Genomic DNA, 19,624 nt, shown 5'->3' with positions numbered 1-19,624 from the left:
CATAACAACTTACTAAAATTTATGTTAAATAAATTTGACTTACCTTTAAAGTACCATTTTCAATAAATAATTGAATAAAAAGTCCATCTACTGAATCTAAGTCTTGTTTGACGTAGAGCAGGAGTCCATAGGCGTTGGAGGTCTGAAATTCTAGGGAGATGTTATTTTGCGGATTTAAAAACACATTCCGAAATTCTAGATAGGAATCTCCATAATAACAAAGACAACTGATATCTGTGGAGTCAGAAAGAAAATACAATTTATGTTGGAAGTAAATGTTCAATAGTCGGATATCACATTATAACGTTAGCATAATGTTTTCTGAAATGGCTCTGACCTGACTCTTTTCTGCCTATGACGAGCTTGGGCACCTATTTTCTTTGCCATTGTCACAGTGGTTTGACATAATTTATATGTACTGGGGGCATCATGATCAAATTTCATTGGAAGGTAGGGATGTCTAGATCTTCAAGTACTCTTACCTAGATTTTATGTTACAGGTCACCAGAAATAGGAACATTTTCTAAAGACATCCTTATTCACTGTATATATAAGATGTTGGTACAAAATGTTGATTTGTGTCATTGTTAATTTGATTGGTGGCGTTTGAGAGCTGACAAAGAATATTGGGAAATAAAGGAATTGCCACCTTTTGGAGCAATGCTATATTATCTCAGCGTCTTAAAAAACATCTCCTTCTCTTTGTTTTTCTTTTGCTTTCTGAATGATTATGTTTTAATTAACCTTAGTCTTTCAAGTAAAATACGGAGACATTCTGAGCAAAATACTTTGACAATTTAATTTCTTAAATTTATAAATATATGATTAATGAAAAATAGTTAGCTGATTTCTCTAAGTTAATTATGTTATATCATTATTAAAAGTTACTTTTCTTTGATAAATACTTGATTGATCCTTGCTGATTGATGATATTCCTGTAACCATGAATTTGAATCTTTCTCCTTTCTGTCCTCCTTCTGTGACACACATACGCATACACAAACTCTCATTTAAAACTTCCAAATTGTTTATCCTTTCACAATTAATATTGATAGAAGAGATTATTCATGAAACAATGTGAGATTTAGTTCACTGCCCATCATAGGAAAATACTCTTCATAAAATCTGTATTTTAAAACTTAAACACAGTTTACATTCTATGCAGAATATTTTTCTTATTTTAAGATTTCAATAAAGCTTTAGAAATACTCATTGTGTAAATTTTCAAACTTGTAAAAAGCTCTAAGGAAATAATCAGCTAAACCTCAAAGAAAATATTTCCTTTTAAGTAGAGATAAGACGGTTCAAAATACTGACAGAAAACATTTGTGCTTTGTAGACATAAAAACATATACATATTTTTTAATATCAAGGAATTCATTAGATAGTTGCTTAAAGATTGAAAATATTAACAATGCTTTCAATTTTGGCTTTTGAATTATTTTATTTGTTATGTTATATAGACAAATATATTTTCCTTGTAGAATTTTAATGATGATGTTGAAGGCACAACATTAAATAATTTGAAAAGTTTCATCCATTTATTTGAATGAATTGTGAATGGAGACAAATATCTGTTTTATTTAAAGTTCAAAATGTAAAAAAGCATAACACATTTTCAGAAAAAGACTAACATTACAACATGAATGTACTCAACATTCGTGAAATAAAGAAAACACTATATAGCTTTAAAATGGTTCAGAAAGAAATATATTTTCCAACAATAGCTAACTCAAAACTTATTTTAATTTCATTATTTTAAGATACATTTTTTTTGGACTAACTTTTTAAAAATTAAGTGGCTTTGCCATCATGTGATTAGTGCTCTATAATAAAAGCCCACACATGCACTCAGTTGTAAGCTACATGAGGTCAAGAGCCATATATGTTTGCTTTAGCATTCTACCCCAAGTGCTTGGTTTTTTTAAACATGTAAAAACACTTACTATCTCTTATGGAAAATATAATTAATTTTATTTTTAAATGTGGTTGGAAAATTATATTTTCTTATGTTTGAATTTTAAAAAAATCAGGAAATATTTTGCATAGAGTATTCAACCATATTTGTAGTGTTTCTTATTCAAATGAATGAATACAGATTTTATTTTACATCCCCCTTAGTGAAAATCTTAATCTATTAAAAAGAGTGGTGGTGGGAATTACAGAATGATTTTGTGAAGAAAAGATATGTATAGAGACTATATTCAGTAATGATGGGCTATAATTCCATACATTTTTCATTATCTAGAACTAAATTACAAGTTCCTGAATTTTGGTTTTCATTTTTTCAAATAGAAGAATCGTTATCTGAATTGTATGCCCTCATTTTATAATTATACCTCTGAATGAGGTTATATGCTTTTGGTGTAACTAAACAGAAAGCCCAGTTCAATGTAGCTTCAGCAGCAAAGAAATTTAATGGCTTATGTAAAAGGAAGTTCAAGGATAGGACAGGCTTCCAGATGGATGCTTGTGCATGTAGAGGCTCAGCTGGGTCCTCATAAAAGAGCTGGATTTCTTCTGTCTCTGTTCTTCTACTCACATGGCAAGCTTTAATCTAAGGCTTGCTTTTCTCCTGATTCTAATATGGTGGCCAGTGGTAGCTTAAGTGACATGCCTCCTTATTTGTGCCCCCAGTCACTCAGTTTTCAAAAGAGGAAGGAAGAACTTTCCCAAGTGTAGAATGAACCTCTCCTAGCAGTTGACTGGCTAGAACTGGGTCACACATGAAGCCCTCCACTGGAGATGAGGATGGGGCCAGTTCCTACTGAAACATTGGGGTAGGGTTCACCGCAGATGAAGTTGGTATCTCAGTACTTCCCAGATTCATACTTTGTTTCCTGGTTATTAGCAGATCAAAGACTTGAAGTGCAAATCACACGTCCAAGCCAGAGACTTTAACTTTCATCTCCAACTTCCTGCCTCTGCTTCTCCTTCTGAGACATAGTTCTTATCTTCATTTCTAACCGTGCATACTGAGTATACAAATGAGTCTAGTCACTAAAAAATTTATATGAAATTTGGTTGTTGCTGGGTGGGCAGTTGAAATTTTTTTTTTTTTTTTTTTTTTTTTTTTTTTTTAGGAGGAGGCACGGAAACATTATCTGTTGAACGACTGAATGGATTTGCTCTACAGCTCCTGCACTTGCTTGATTTTTTTTTTTTTTTTAAAGGATTTTCTTATTTATTTATTTATTTATTTATTTTTTGGCTGTGTTGGGTCTTCGGTTCGTGCGAGGGCTTTCTCCAGTTGCGGCAAGCGGGGGCCACTCTTCATCGCGGTGCGGGGACCGCCCTTCATCGCGGTGCGCGGGCCTTTCTCTATCGCGGCCCCTCCCGTCGCGGGGCACAGGCTCCAGACGGGCAGGCTCAGCAATTGTGGCTCACGGGCCCAGCTGCTCCGTGGCATGTGGGATCTTCCCAGACCAGGGCTCGAACCCGTGTCCCCTGCATTAGCAGGCAGATTCTCAACCACTGCGCCACCAGGGAAGCCCGGCAGTTGAAATTTTTGACACAAAACTATTTGAATTTCCAGTGCATAGTAACCCATAGCCAACTCCAATGCATGAGGATAAAGAAAACTTCAAAGCTGTTTCAGTGAAAAACCAGAAGTCAGTAACCCTGCCTTCCCCCATAGCACAAAGAAGGGTTTTAAATAGATTAGAAGAATAATAGAATAAATATATTTTAGAAGAAATGGCAAATATAGCTTCTGAGGCATAAATACTTTTTAAAATTAGAACAAACAAAATAAAACTAATGTGTTAATATTCTTCTTGGATAAATTATGAACAATTACTCCAACAGCACATTTTCCTTTAATAAAGTAAATACATAGAAAAAGTAAGTAATTCTTAGCTGAGTCTTTTTCTTTTGGTTTTATGGTTTAGCATATCACAAAATACTGAACACATTTCAAAGAATGGAGTATTTTTTGCAGTTAGTGTACTATATGTAAGTTTAAACATGTAAGTTGGAAACTTATGAGAGAATAACTGAATACCAAGCTCTCCTACAATATTAATAGTTTGATAATGATTCTATAAAGACTGGACACTTTAAAAAGGACATATATTATTTAACCCTATTTCTAGTAGATTGTTGTCAACATCAGTGTAATCCATGAATAATCACTCAAAGAACTCAAAGAAAATCAAAGAAACATTCATAGCAAACTATGTATTTCTCTCTGGAGTATGTATCAGTAACTAAATGTTAAGAAATAATTCACAATTGAAAATGCAAAATGATCCTTTATTATTTCATGTGTCTTGGAGGTAATATCTAGGAAAAAATAGTGGGCATTTGTGATATGTGGGTGTGTGTGTGCAAATTTTTCTGTTAAATGAAGTTTCAGTTTAACAAAAGATTATATGTATCACATAAATATAATTCATATAGGAAGGTGCACTTAGTTTATTAAGAAGCCTGTGTTCAGTCTTGATTCTACCAGTGAGCAGATCACAACCACATATCAGCTGCAGAAATAGCATGTGACTTGGTTTTCTTAATTTCCATTTTTTCTAGAAAGAGGAGCTTGGATTCTACCATTACAAAATACTCTCCATGTTTAATACTATATAGTTCCATATTCTCTAAATTGTGTTTAATTCACCTTAAAATCCAAATTTATGTAGTCCATTTAAATTCATCTCAATTAGCTTAATATCTACAAATAAAGCAGGAGAAAGTAAGCAAATTAACCTTCACCCACTGTTTACTATTGTACCAAGTTTGTTAAACACTCTACTCATGCTTTCAAAAATGCTGATTTTTGTCCTGTCAATTTAAAGATTTATGCCATTTGAAAATGCTTTTGTGGGAAGTAAGCATATTTTAAAATAAATTATGAAATATTTGTTCTTGTCATAGATTTTCACAGATTGATTGGTCTGTTGACTGTGAGTCAATGACATAATTTATAGAGCAAGTATAATCATATAATGCAAAAAAAATAAGTTATCAAAACAAGCACTACTGAAATGCAAAGCCAGAAAGTGCAGTTTAAGATTGGCAGAGACTCCTCCGTGTAGCCAAAGGAAATATATATAAATAGGAGTTACAGAGGCAGATTTAAGAAATTACGTGATTGCAAGACAAGCTGAGAGACAACTAGTCAAACAGTTGAATACATTTTTCTCTGAAAGCAATGAACAGTCCTTGTGAAAGGAAGCACAACACCTATGATCACAATATTTTCCTTTCACCGGCAAATGGAAATAAATTATCAGAGAAAATTCCTTTAATAGTCACCCACAGTATAGGAAGTAAAAGACAAATCAAATCATGCCACTTTCCTGTTTAAAAAACATTTCGGCCAGTTGTCTATGGCAGGATTGTCTGGTATTGACTCTGTATAGACTCTTTCCAGCCCTTTCTTTCTCCTTTGTCTTTAAATGTGGAGTGCCAATTAGCCTAGGATAACTTACAGAGCAGGCACCCTTCCCATACTCATCTGCATTCCCAGTTCTGTCATGCATCCCCTTCCTGTATGTAGGTCTATTTACGGGATCATTATCCTATTCCATTGGACAGACTGTAAACCCCAAGCCAATCAAACACTGACTTAATTAGTATAGCTTTGGGATGCGTCTTGATATCGAGTAATGCAATGCTGCATATTCTCCTTCCTTGGGATTGTGTTACTGACTGTTTGTCCTGTGCCTTTTGATACAAATATTGGAATCAGTAACATGTGCAAGCATCCTTTTAAATTACATAAACACTCTGAATAGAAACTAATTTGAATCCCATTGATTTTATGGAAAAAATTGTAAGTAATTGATATCTTCATGACATTTTATCCTCCTACACATGGACATATATATGTCTCCATTTTACTAGAGCTTCTAAAACATTTTTAATACAGTTTTATAACTTTTCTCTATAAAGGTCATGTGCATATTTTCTTAGGTTAACTTCTAGAAACCTTCTGAATTTGTTGCTATTTTAAATAGTCCTTTGTAATATTACATATTTCACTCATGTTGGCATATTGAAAAGCAATCGACTGTTGTATATGGAGCAACCTGGTTAAACTCTCCTATTTTTAACAATACTGTATCATCTGTGAGTAATGAGATCTTTCTTTTGTTTCTAATTCTTAAACTGTCTCATTAGCTTATTACATTGCTTAGGACCATCAGAAGAAACAATGAACTGAAATAATTAAAATGAGATTTGGTTTTTTTGTTTGTTTGTTTTGAAGGAAGGCTTTTAAGCTTTCACTTTTGAGAGTAGTGTTTTGCTCTTCTTTTATATGTGATACCTTCTAACTCATTAAGGAAGCTCAGAGATACAGAGAACAGATTGCTAGTTGCCAGAGGGGATGGGGATGAGGGTGGGCAAAAATGGGTGAGGGGGTCAGAGAGTAAATCTTAAATGTCCTCATCACAAAAATGAATAAATTAGCTATTTATGAAATAAAATTCAAATTTTAAGGCAAGACAAGAAAAATTTAAACATAAAATTCTTTCTCTGCCCATTTGGGTCTCCTCCCTCCCTTCCAGTGTGAACTGTGCATATTCATTTTGTGTTAATCAGACCTCCCCAAGGGCAGAAATACCTGCTTAACCATAAAGATCAATTTTCCTTCTTCTGGTACCAGCCAGGTAACTCCTTAGAAGGTAACGTTTCTTTCTCAGTCCTGTAAGGGGTCATGATGACCCACCACTTGCCTTGTACATGCAGACACCTTAGGTGAACTTTAGGTATGATGCCAATATATCATTTCCTTTAAAGATAGTGATTGGTGCAGAACAGACTGGTCAGACAACCTGCGGAGACACTGGGCCACACCTAAGGGAAGTTCTTAACTTAAATACTTATGACCTTTTAACATTACTAGCTTTATTACTTGTATTCTGCCTCTTTTACAAGGTTATTGTTTCTTGCATTAACAAATGTGTGACTGAGCCTCTGATAAAATTAATGATGATTAGGTGACTTGAAACAATTGATCAAATATATAGTCCCATAAGAGCAATGATTGTAGTAGTTTAAATCTAGATATGGGAAGAAGCACCAAGAGGGAACAATTTCCTGGATTGTAACAGACCAGTAAGACAGGAGGTCGAGAGACTCCTCTTCAGTTACTGTTAACAAGGCCTAGACCAGTAATAGCACGTTGAGTGACCTATCAAGAAATCATCACAGACCTGGGATTGAGCATTCCTGAACTATGGGGCAAATTAGTCATGAAATGCCTCCTAAACCTTGGTTGAAATTAAGACCAAAAGGGAAGGGATTGTAAGATAAAGAATGTTGCCCACCATCCAGTTCTACAAGAATCAAGTCATTAGCCATTGTAGTCACTGACCTACAGTACATCCTGAAAGGATTTCTGGGTGAAGATCAAGATGAGGCACTTTGTGCTGTGGGAAACCTGGCAGAACTGATGCTAAGATAGTTAAATATTTTCACGAGAAAATTTTATGAACTCAGTTTCTTGCCTCTTCCCATACTTAGAAAAGTGCTAAAACCATTAACTAAGATCTCTCTTCCTCAGAAGTAGCAGTAGCCTTCTAGCAAGATGAGTGCTTGATTGCACATATATACCCCTTTACCAAAGTCACATATATACTAGCCTCCCCCCCGTTACTTTTTCAGAACAGTTCTTAGAGCTCTCTGAGAAGCTGTCACCCAGGTTATAATCTTCAGATTGGCTCAAATAAAATTTTCCACTTCTTCTTACATTGACTACTGATTAATTTTTTTGTTGTTGACACTATGTATGGTGATGGATGGTAACTAGATTTGAAGGAGAAGAACAAACCTGACTGCATGTTGGATCTATTCCTTTAGCTCTAATCTTTGTGCTCTGTTGCCTGTGCTTAGTCATGCTGGCTCTGCACCTTTGCAAAGGAATGTTGCCTATAGCATGAAATATAAAGGATAGCCCATTCTCAAGGCTGTGACCTTTAAAAATATAACACTTTTCCATTCATACAGAGATAAAAATTCCAGAAAAAAATAACAATTGTCTTGTTGGACGCTGACAGTAACATGGTGACCAGAGCTACATGGACAGCTGCAAGAACAAAGGATTCACATCCTCTCTGGAGTCTGGCCGGCACCAAGAAGTCTGCAACAACCAGCCACATCCTCTCCTGTTCTAGTATAAAAGAAGCCTGGATTCTAACTCAGGTAAGATTGCTCTTTGGGACACTAACCCACAATCCTCTTGGTCTGATGGCTTTCTGAATAAAGTCACTATTCCCTGCCCCAACACCTTGTCTCTGGCTTAATTGGCCCGTTATGTGGTGAGCATAATGAGTTTGGACTCAGTAACATATTTATTGTTGTGATCATCCCACAATGTATACAAATATTGAATTGTCATGTTTTACACCAAAAACCAATATAATGTTATATGTCAATTATACCTCGATACAGGTCATACCTCAGTAGAGTTATAACAACAACAACAACAAAGAATGCCAAATGGAAGCTGTGAGGGACACAGAAAAAAGATACCAAGTGTTGTAAAAGGAATTTCCCTTCTACTCTGTAGTTCACTGACATTTTTAGCAGACCTTAATATTAAATTTTATCGGTTTTTCACTTACTGATATGATTATACTGTAAATAACTTTGATATTCTAATATTAAACCTTTATTTTATCCCAGAAATAAATCCCATTTGCTTACAATGTATGTACATATATGGATTTCATTACAAGAATCCATGCTTAGGATACTTGTATCTATTCTGATGATTGAGACTGCCTTTTAATTTTCATTTTTCCTGGCTCCCTTTCTAACTTGCATACTAAAGTTTTATTTAGCTTTATTAAATAAATTGGGCAATGTGAATTTCCATTTCTAATTTCTGGAGGTTTTTTTTTTTTTATCTGCCACCCAAATTCTGTATCAACCTATAAAATTGTGAATTGTACAAAATCCTAAAATAACTACAAAAGATTTCATTTAATATAATGATTACCCATAAAATTAGGGTGGCCCCTATTATGATCTTGTAATTACAACAAATATAATTTTAGTTAGGAACCCTGGGTTTAATTATATACTTTATCATTTAAAATTGTGAGATCTTGGATAAATATTTTAACCTACTTGATCCTCTCAGTTTCTTCATCAATACAACGGCAGTAAGAAGGTTGTTCTGTTATAAAATGTGTGGAAGTGCTAGACAAAGAATTTGCTCCAGTTTGTATTTGGGAAAGAAACTTCCTACAATGAAACAAAGATCTTGCAAAATTTATTTTTAAAATAGTTGTTATAAGAATATGCTCTACATTTTTCTGAGGCAGATATTTAGGAAGGTCTGAAGCACATGGTGTGGCCACATTCAGTACATCTAGGTAGAACCTGAAGGATTTCAAGGTGGTGTGTGTTAGGGCTGCCGTGAGGTCCAGAAGTGCCCTCTGTTCCCCAGCAGCTCACTTTTTTTAACGTGTTTTATTACCTGTTTACAGGAACAAAATATATGAATAAAGCTAACTTTTTAAATAATGATAATTATTTTGTAAATTTTGTTAATAAGGTAATTCATATCCCATTGTCTTTTCCTCTTTACATGCATCATCTAGTTTGAGTCTCACTTCAGTCTGGAAAGTGTGTAAGGACTAGGTTCTTATGAACCCTATATTTCTATCTGAGAAACTGAAGCTTAGATAGGGTAATTTGATCAAAGTGATAGATCTTAGAAATGGGCTTCTTTTATCAAAACTCATGTTCTTTAACACCAGTTTTATTTTGTGTGAACAGGCTGCTGATCAATTATTGGAAACATACAGTCTTTGGAATTTTTTAACAAAATACAGTATTCATTTTTAAAAAGGTCCAGTGTGGATCCTCGTATTGAATTCTTACATTCTCTATAATGCACGAGAATGTGTAATGATGTGTATCATTGAATGTACAAACTGTGCCCCGCTTTCCAGTGGGCTCCAAAGTGCCTATAATCTAGTTTTCCAGTATGGCTTTTTAAAAAAATTATAAATAATCATTGAGTTCTTAGCTAATTTACATAACTATTTGATTACTAAAGATACTCTGAAATTAAGCTATAGTTAATCTTTGAGATGATTCGTATAATATCTCCTCCTCCTTCTCCTCCTCCTACTGTGTATTGTTTAAGAAATATTATAGGCTATATAGAGTCTTCCTGGTGGGCTGGTTATTTACTTACCACATAAAACATATGAGGCTTATGAGAAAAATACATTTCCATAGAGAAATGAGTATGTGGCCACGCTGGGGAGACTTTTGTTACTTTTTTTAACCCTTCATCTCCTTGACCAATGAGTTTACAGAGAAAACAAAATGAGTAACTCAGGGCTCTTTTGTTGTTCCTGGGCTCTGAGAGCTCTGGAATGATGCTCATGCAAATTTAGGAGGGACTCATTTTTTCATGCTGAGAAGTCTTTGTATTTATTTTTTCTTTTGATTCTGACAACCTAAACTTTCCATTTATAAGATTGATAATGACAAAATGAAAAAAAAATATGTTGAAAGAGTAACTTTATCTGTCAATGTGTATCATGATAATAGATTCTAGGGGACCAATCATGGATAAACTTACATAGGTGTGTCACATTGTGTATTCATCAGAAGCCATAAGATTTGGACTATGATGGTTGGGAATAAAGTAGAAATTTAACAAGTGCTAAAAACTGATTGCTAATGTGTAATGCTTGTTAATTTCCAGTACAATAAAAATACAAATGATCCTACAGTACTATCCCCTATGTGATGTAACCAAACACTCTGTCTCAATAATGATGGGGTTGAGGGCAGGCTGCCCCCAAATATGCCACTTTGCCATGTTGATTATTTTGAATTAAAGGTACTAAGAAAAAACCTGGGCATGAAGGAAACTCTGACACTCCTTTGTCCTCTGAAAGCAGAATATAATCTCCCATGTGAAGGGTGTCGTCCCTGTACCAGGAGGTAAAGAGACTGCTTATCACCAGAGACAAGGAATTCAGGGTAGAGAAGGTTGAAGAAACAAACTTTGTTACTTCTTTAATTTACTACCCCTAGCCTAAACTTCTTTTTTTTTTTAATTTTAAATCTTCCTATATTTATTGTTTCTTTGTCTAAAAGTTACAAAATCTGCCTACCTTGGTCACTTCTTTAGTCTCATATTTTTATGAGCTTCTGTATATACAAAATCAAATTTGATTTTCTTCTGTTAATCTGTCAATTTAATTATTAGACCACCCAAAGCACTGAGAAGGGAAGATGGGAAAGGTTTTCCTCTCCTATAATAAGTTATGTTATAATTAATAAAACTTGAAATACACTTTTCTAATTTTCCAGATATGTTGTTGCTTATTCTGGGCAACATTTCAAAAGTAAAATATTTTTCCTGTGCTGAAAAAAATGAATAGTTAATTCTTTACTCATATGTAATTAAATAGAATCATAAATACTTTATATTTACTCACTTAATATTCTTTTTTCATGTACTTTATTTTACTATCTATCATGTTATTTCAATAATACCTACAGTCTAATTATCCTCCTCAAGCTGTCTTGGCAATTATCAGCTTTAATTCTTTTCAATGCTCAGACGTTACTGATGGACAAGGAAGAAATAGAGGTGTTAATAGTGATTATCCATATCTCGCTTTATTCCTAGCATTCAGTTTTTAATTAAATGTAATTTTCAACTCTTCATCTGCTCTTTCTACATTGTTAGATTTCTGCTATTAACCAGCAGCTGGCCACAGGGAATAGTACAAAGGAAAAACAGAATCATGTGTCTCAAAATTGTGGGACCCAGAAAATAAGATTAAAGTCAGGCTATGCACATAAAAGTGTACAGATAATATGATTTTATACACTCTCATGTATGTGTACACATATGGGTACACACACGCACACAAACACACACGCACACAGAGCAATCTTTAAGGTGCCCATGATGGGAGTGGTTCTTGCACATGGACATTTTCCTGCAGGTGTGACAGGTTAGAGGATTTATTTTGAGAACAGCCACATTTAGGAAACTCTAAGAAGGCCCACTGGCCTTTCATGCACCTTCTACTGATATGAAAATTCATCATTAATATAAGTCAAGGCACAAACCACATATATTTGGCATGTTTCCTCACTTATTTATACTATGTGGCATTTTTAAAAGCCACTTCTAATTCTTTTGGAATAAAGTGTGGAGAAAAAAAAGAAGAAATGATATATTTTTCATTATGAGAGTCCAAGGAGGAAGGTTTATAAGCCAAAAAGTGATATTCCCAGCATGGAGGCAGCAGCTAGAGAGTCAGGATTAGTAAAGAAGAGCAGTGGGGTACCATGCTGGAGTGTATTGATGGAAAGTTGAGGAACACGCACATGCAATACAGTTTGTTTTCTCTAGTCACATTTTTAAAATACTAAGTTTATTTTCTTTATATTCCAGTGACAGTGGATGTTCTGGTGGGTTAGCAGAAATGCCTTTATATTACTGAAAAAGGATCTAATCAAGAACAATAACTTTCATGGTAGAACTATTGGATCTGAATTCAGAGGACTTGAATGGGGATTCATTACTTCATAGTTGTGCAAATTTGGGGCACTATATGATGTCTTTGGTAAGTTTCAGTTTTTCCAGGGCACATATTTTGAGTGTTGACTCTATTTTGATTTCGGAGAAATGATTTGGAACTCATATTACTAAATAAAAGAGCCGAGTTGTCTTTATTAAGCAAAACAACTGGATTTTCATTCCAGAAAATTACTGATATTTTACACCATTTATCTATACTGCACCTGTAAGTCAAACATTTTTAAAGTAATTACTTTCTTATAATAAGACTTTAAAATGTGTCAACTGTCATACAGAGTGAAGTAAGTCAGAAAGAGAAAAACAAATACAGTATGCTAACACATATTTATGGAATCTAAGAAAAAAAAAAAAAAAAGGTCATGAAGAACCTAGTGGTAAGATGGGAATAAAGACACAGACTTACTAGAGAATGGACTTGAGGATATGGAGAGGCGGAAGGGTAAGCTGTGACAAAGTGAGAGAGTGGCATGGACATATATATGCTACCAAACGTAAAATAGATAGCTAGTGGGAAGCAGCCACATAGCACAGGGAGATCAGTTCAGTGTTTTGTGATCACCTAGAGGGGTCGGATAGGGAGTGTGGGAGGGAGGGAGATGCAAGAGGGAAGAGATATAGGAACATATGTATATGTATAACCGATTCCCTTTGTTATAAAGCAGAAACTAACACACCATTGTAAAGCAATTATACTCCAATAAAGATGTTAAAAAAAAAGTGTCAACTGTTAGAATGTCTGAAAACTGTAATAATCACTTGATATTTCCATTTTTCCTAGTATTAAAACAACTTCTACTCAACAATTTTATTGAGGATTAGTTTTATACTGTAACTTAAAATGTTTCCTTTTACTTCTGATGTTGTTAAAGATAGAGATGTGTTAATTTAGAGAAAAAAATTGCAATAAAAATCGGGAAATAAAAGATATGAATTTCCTTGAGGACATATCTTGTAAAGATTTGAGGCTTCTTGTCATCTGTATGTCCTCGTATGTCTCAGTGGGCTCAGTGGGCTGTGCAGGGTAACCTGACACATTAAGGTTAAAAATTAGTCTGATTTCATTCAAGGACTGCTGGATATATCAGTACATAGATGGTTTGGTGAAAAATGTATCAGATCTAAAGCATTTGACTAGTGGGATTTTCACTCCACTCTCACTCACACTCCCAGTTATCTGGTGTGGCTGTTTCCTGAGGCTCCCGTGGATTCTGTGCTATAAATCACCATGCTTCTCTATTTTTCCCACTCCTAATTTTAGTTTCCAAATTCTCAGCTCTGTTTAGTCTGTTTTCAGACAAAACAGCCCTTGTTCATTTGTTTTCCAGCTTGCAAATTTTATATTTTTTTTCTCCTCTACATTACCTTTGTCTGAGCAATCTGTAGCTATATCTATATCTATATATATCTATATCTATCTATCTCACTATTTGTGGAATATCAGGAGGAAGCACAGGTATTTATGTGATTAACTCGTCATACTTAACTGGAATGCTAATTGTTAATCTATATCTTTCAGTTAGATTTGAATTCTTCTAATATATGTGTATAATATAATAATAGTCATAAATAAGATGGAAGTAAAATGGAAGATGATGTTAGATAAAGAGGAGCAGAGATGAGGGACAGTGCTCAACGATCCTTGTGTTTGCTAAGAATATGGAATAAATATTGATAAACTTTATACACTAAGTATGAATGATAAAATTTTAAAGATCAACATTAAAGGAATAGAAAAAGAGAAAATAACTACAATTTTAGAGGATAAACTCAATAAAAAGCTCCAGCAATCAGAAAGTAGGCAAAGAAGCAAAGATAAAAGGAACAAACCTGAAAATGCAGGACACAAGTAAGATGATGTAGTATTTCTAAATTTACCTGAAATCACAAGTATAAAAGTGCTGCACTGGAAACATCTCTTTGCCATTTACAGTGACAAACTTCAGCACATGAAAAGGCTGTTTTCCAAACTTCTTAATTTTGTGGCAAGAGTACTTTCTCTATGTTTTAGTAGAGCAGCAGAAATGTTGGGAAGAGAGTTGGGTGTGACTAGAGACCCCTCTCTATGTCTAGGGTATGCTATGGGGAAATACCCTTCAAAACTAAATAGTTGAGGGGTTTTAAGTAGTAGTTCTAAGACATGAGGAAGTTAATGGAAGCACAAAGAATTAAGCATTGTCAAAACTCTCTGAAAAGAAACTAACATGAAGAAGAGGACTTTCCTTAAAGTTATTTAAAAACTGTAGAAATCAAGAACAAGAAAGTATTGACCACTTTTGTCTAAAAAGATTAAGGGGAGCTTTGTGAGTAGGAGTTTCTCTCCTTTCTGGAGCAACTATTTAAAATGATATTGAGACAATTTTTCATGCTTATGGACAAAATTGAAATTGTTCATAATTAAAAGTCATATATAAAGATATCAATTGTATGTGGCCCAAAGAAGTAAATGGGAAAAGCAACTTTTTAGTGCTTTTGACAGAACATATAGCAGAATATTTTTGTGAGTTTGGGAAAAAGAAGTATTTATTTTAAAAGCCTCAAAAAAATGTCGTAAAAAAAAATAGGGATTTTTTGAAGACATTAAATTAAGAATTTTGTTAATCTGAAAATGCTAAAGAAAATAAAAGACAAACAGTAAGAAGATATTTGCAAAACATAAAACTGACAACAGGTCAGTATCCAAAGTTAAACACAGACAAACTAAAACTACAATTCAATAAGAAAAAAGCAATTAATACAGTCAAAAAAGGCATAGAAATCTTGGGAAGACTCTTCTCAAAAGAGAAAATATGAACTACCAGTAACACAGGGGAAAATACTAGTCTTTATTAGTATACCAGGATTGCAAATTACTCCAGTGAGATATTTTTTGCAACTACTTGGATGGCAAAAATTATACAGTCTGAAAACACGAGGCGTTCCCAAAGTTATAAAATAACCAGAGCTGTTATAGAATTTGATTGGGATTATAGGCATAGATGAAATCAATTTGGAAAAGTTAAATGTTTTCACCCTGTATGATGCACAAGTCCATCTCTATCCTTATGCCGTAAAGAACTATTGCTCATACGTGCTAGGAAAAATGCAATATGCATCATCGTGGAGGATTCTAATAAGCAAAATGTTGATCAAAAAGAGTAAGCAGAAAGGAAACATATATTATTTTAAAATTTATATAAATTTCAAAACATCCAATAAAACAATGTGTTGCTTAAGGTTGTTTGTAAGTATTTTATTAATATATTAATATATTGTATTTTTATATTGTTTAGTGGTATATGATTATAAAGAAAAACTAAAGAATGATAGCCAAAAAGAAAGTCACAGAATATGCTGATAATGTTCTACACCTTAAGTTGTGTGGATGGCAGGCACAGTTCTCTCTTTTATTTGTTATTGTTTATTTAGGTAAGATGTAAGTTTTTGTTGTATTTATTCACCATGTAATGAAAACAATTTCAAAAGAAAACTAAAATTTAATAATTGGGAATGGGTTGGTGGTTAAACTAGTAGCTTCCAGCTGGTTGTCTGAGTTACTCTGGATTTCTTTATGCAATTTCACCCCAAGAAAATCTATCTCAACATTGAATTGCACATCTGACTGAGGATTCTGCTGTATCTATGTCAGATATTGCACTTATTTAAGTCCTAGATATCTCAGTATCTATTTTGGGAAGCAGAGCTGTGGCCTTGGAATGAACAAGTACAAATTTGATGCAGATAGAAATATTCCCCTAGTTCCTTTGGTCTGTACTGTACTATCCAATTTTTCATTCATATCTTGGACTTCTTACATGAAATCGCTCAGATATTTACTTTTCTTAGTTATTTCTTCACAGCATATCTTCCTGTCCACTCCTCTTCACTGCCATTTTCCTTTTATAATATTTTTTGGGTTTTCCTAAAAATAGGGAACTACTACAAAGAAGTATATATAACAAGATTAACGTAACATATATTAAAATTTGCTTATCAACTCTAAGTATTTTCAATAACTCAATCTCAAAACTCACTAGCCTTAATGCATAATTGATGCATTGCTCCCTTTCTTAAACAGGGATGAAAAGATTCACGTATAATTCATTCCATGTTCATCCTTCTAGCACTTTCTCAAGCTCCTGCAGGGAATCTTGGGAGAGGACATGAAATCCTCTTCAGTTCTGTTGCAGTACAGCTTCCCTAGAGACAAGGGCCCTGCCTCTCTACCATAATTGAAATAAGATCCCTTCCCTTCCTGCCTTGAGAGATTTACAAACTGGAGACAGCTGTTGCTTCTCTCTTCAGTCTCCCAAAGAAGTAATGTTCAAAAACAGAAGAATTAGAGAATAATTCCCCAGTAGGCTAGAAAAGGAGATTTTTGATTCATTTTTGCCAGAGTAAATGAGATAACTCACTACATTCGTTCTTTCATTCAGTTGTTCAGCTGTGATAGATTGAAAGCACACTATGAGTCAAAAATCGATTCAAAACATTTATCTTCTTGATTTTTCTCTTCAGAGACTTATTTTGCTCACTTGGGAAGGAAACTGTTTCTCATCCTTGATGAAATCTCTAATGGTTTCCTTTGTTTTCTCAGACTTCCTGTGCCCTTTAGAGTATGTTCTGTAATTATATCAAATTAGGATATTATAATTCACTAAAGAAGGAAATGGAAGGACTGAATAAACATATGAGTTAGATGCAGCTGCAGACAAGATTCTAGGAGTCCACAAGTCTTCGCTTCTAGTGATCCTGCTAATGGAGGATTAATTAATTAATTCATAATTCTGTTTAAAATAATTTAGGAGCCTACAAGAGTCAGCTCCCCCAGTCATCTGAGACTGACCTTGACTTGGCCCATTACATATTAACTGGCTTCAGAAGTCAACATGGAAAATGTGTAGTGATGAGAAGGGAAGTCACCAGATAACACAGATTCACATTTGGTTCAATAAATTTGGGATGCTCATAAAACCACACTCTTCATCTCAACTTGAAAGGAGCATGTTTAGCCATTGTCAGAACTCATCAAATTCAGATTTTGTTTATTTCTAGGAATTGCCAAGAATAAATTTAAGTCTTTTCACTGGCCAGTATAATGGAAAATTTGGTAAACCATGGAGATATCTACAAAAATTAAGAAAATAAGGTGTATTAGCTGAATTAGGAGACATTTACATGATATATAGACATGTCAAAAATAGAGACAAAATACTTCTCAAATACTGATCTACACTCTGACACATTTAGAAAAAAAAAACAGTATCTTGGTGGGTTTAAATGAGACATAATACAAAGAAGTTAACAGAAAAAGATAGCTAAAAATCACTGTAATTTCAGTGCAGCAATTTTGTCATCATTGGTCCAAGCTTAATATGTCATAATGACATCCTGGAATAATCACACACATACTGTCCCTTAGTTGCAAAGCTTGATTTAACAGTCACACTTTTGTGAAGGAATCCAACTAAAAACACTTTGATATCTGATGCAAGATGAAAGAGTATATTTTAATGAATTAATTTGTAATTTTATTTTTAATTTTGGCCCACAATTTTGCCATCAGAAATGATAATTTTGAGGTTTAATTTTTCTTACTATTTATTTTGTTGAAAGAAAATCATGATGGTAGTTATTCTGTAGAATTTAATTTATTAGTTAACATAGTTGTTAGGCAAAAGAAGATATGGAAGAAATAAAAATTTCTAAAAAGAGAAAGATGCAACTATAATTTAATAAAACTCTAAGTATATTTATCTTGTAACTTTATATAGTTTGGGGGATTAAGGATTGAAATAACATCAAATTTAGTGGCATATTTCTTTTATACTGTATTTGAATGTGAAATATTTACCCAATTTCATGTAACATAAAATACTATTATCAGTAACTATTTTAGTATGAATAAATAGAAATAATAGTAATTGGTATACATAAGTCAGTCTGTTGTCAGTTAGCTTCTCAACTAACACACTTAAGCACTAACAAATAAAAAAAAATAGAATTCATGATTACAAAGACAACATGGAAATCCTAAGGTCACTTACAAGTAAATAGTGAGAAATCACAAATACTATTATGTAGATTACATTTTAACAAAAATAAACAGTGAAAAAAAAAAACCATGTGCCTATTTTTCACATTAAAAATTATTTAAATTCCTTTTGATAGATGTCAGAATTATAGTAGCCTATTAATTATGTAATTAATGCTATAAATAAGCACTAGTAGAATAAAAGAAGCTCCCTGGGACTCCCCCTTTGAGGCTGGTGGGTCACCGGCCAGAATGGGTCCCCCACAAGATGGAGTCACCTTTGTCAACACAATTTAGAGAAGACCGTAGCCCACCTTTGGTAACATGACTTAGTTGTTGATATCAGGAAAACTTTGTGCTGGAAAGATAAGACTGTAAACCATTAAATAACTTCACTTTTTCCTTCAGGACATTCCTACAGGTCAATTTATCAGGAGCAATTTTCTGCTCATCTGGTCAAAGCAGTTCACTTATCAAGCAATAGTTTGCTTATCAGGAGTTGCTTCAAAACCTTAACTTAACTGTGTCCATTAATTCTAAACTATTATATTCCCATTTTTGTCCACTTTCAATTCCCCAACTTGAAAGACCCTCTCCTTCAATCATTTTAAGCTCACCCCTTCCGCATAGCCCTGTCATTATCCTGCTTCTAACTTCCCTACTGGGATACTGCCAAGAGTCTATCAGTGTGGTGCTCTCCCCACTGCAGAGTTATAACGAACTTATTCTTATTTAGTAACATAACTACCTGATAATATTTTAGTGATTTATACATATGAATTCATAATTTGTTTGACAAGGCTTGCATAAATACTAAATACTATTTCCCTGTTGTTAAAGTATAATGAAAATACAAATATGCAATACCATGGAAGTTTGCTTTTATGTTTTAGAATAAAAGATAACTAGGAAACAAACCACATTATTTCCTACTTTCAGTCACTCAACCTTCATTTATTTTTCTTTCCTCTGGAAGACTATTGCTTAGAATCATAGAATGAATACAGGAGAAGGCTTTAAAAATGATTCTTAGTCCTATTGGTATTCTAGAAGCTTATCAAATTAATTATAAATTCACATAC

At 33.7% G+C, this 19,624-nt stretch overlaps 1 protein-coding gene across 2 annotated transcripts in view; it reads right to left on the bottom strand.

The window, feature by feature from the left end:
• EYS (eyes shut homolog) overlaps positions 1–19,624 on the bottom strand; it is a 1,775,980-nt gene that overhangs the window by 738,694 nt on the left and 1,017,662 nt on the right. For both annotated transcript variants that reach the window (XM_057527983.1, XM_057527984.1), the window contains exon 25: positions 44–234. In XM_057527983.1, the coding sequence (XP_057383966.1) occupies positions 44–234 (191 nt within the window). The remainder of the gene's footprint in view (positions 1–43; positions 235–19,624) is intronic.

This window comes from Balaenoptera acutorostrata, chromosome 14, assembly GCF_949987535.1.
Source record: "Balaenoptera acutorostrata chromosome 14, mBalAcu1.1, whole genome shotgun sequence".
Classification (NCBI taxonomy): Eukaryota; Metazoa; Chordata; class Mammalia; order Artiodactyla; family Balaenopteridae; genus Balaenoptera; species Balaenoptera acutorostrata.
The sequence above is the reverse complement of the archived record's forward strand: the minus strand, read 5'-3'. Positions and strand labels throughout refer to the sequence as shown.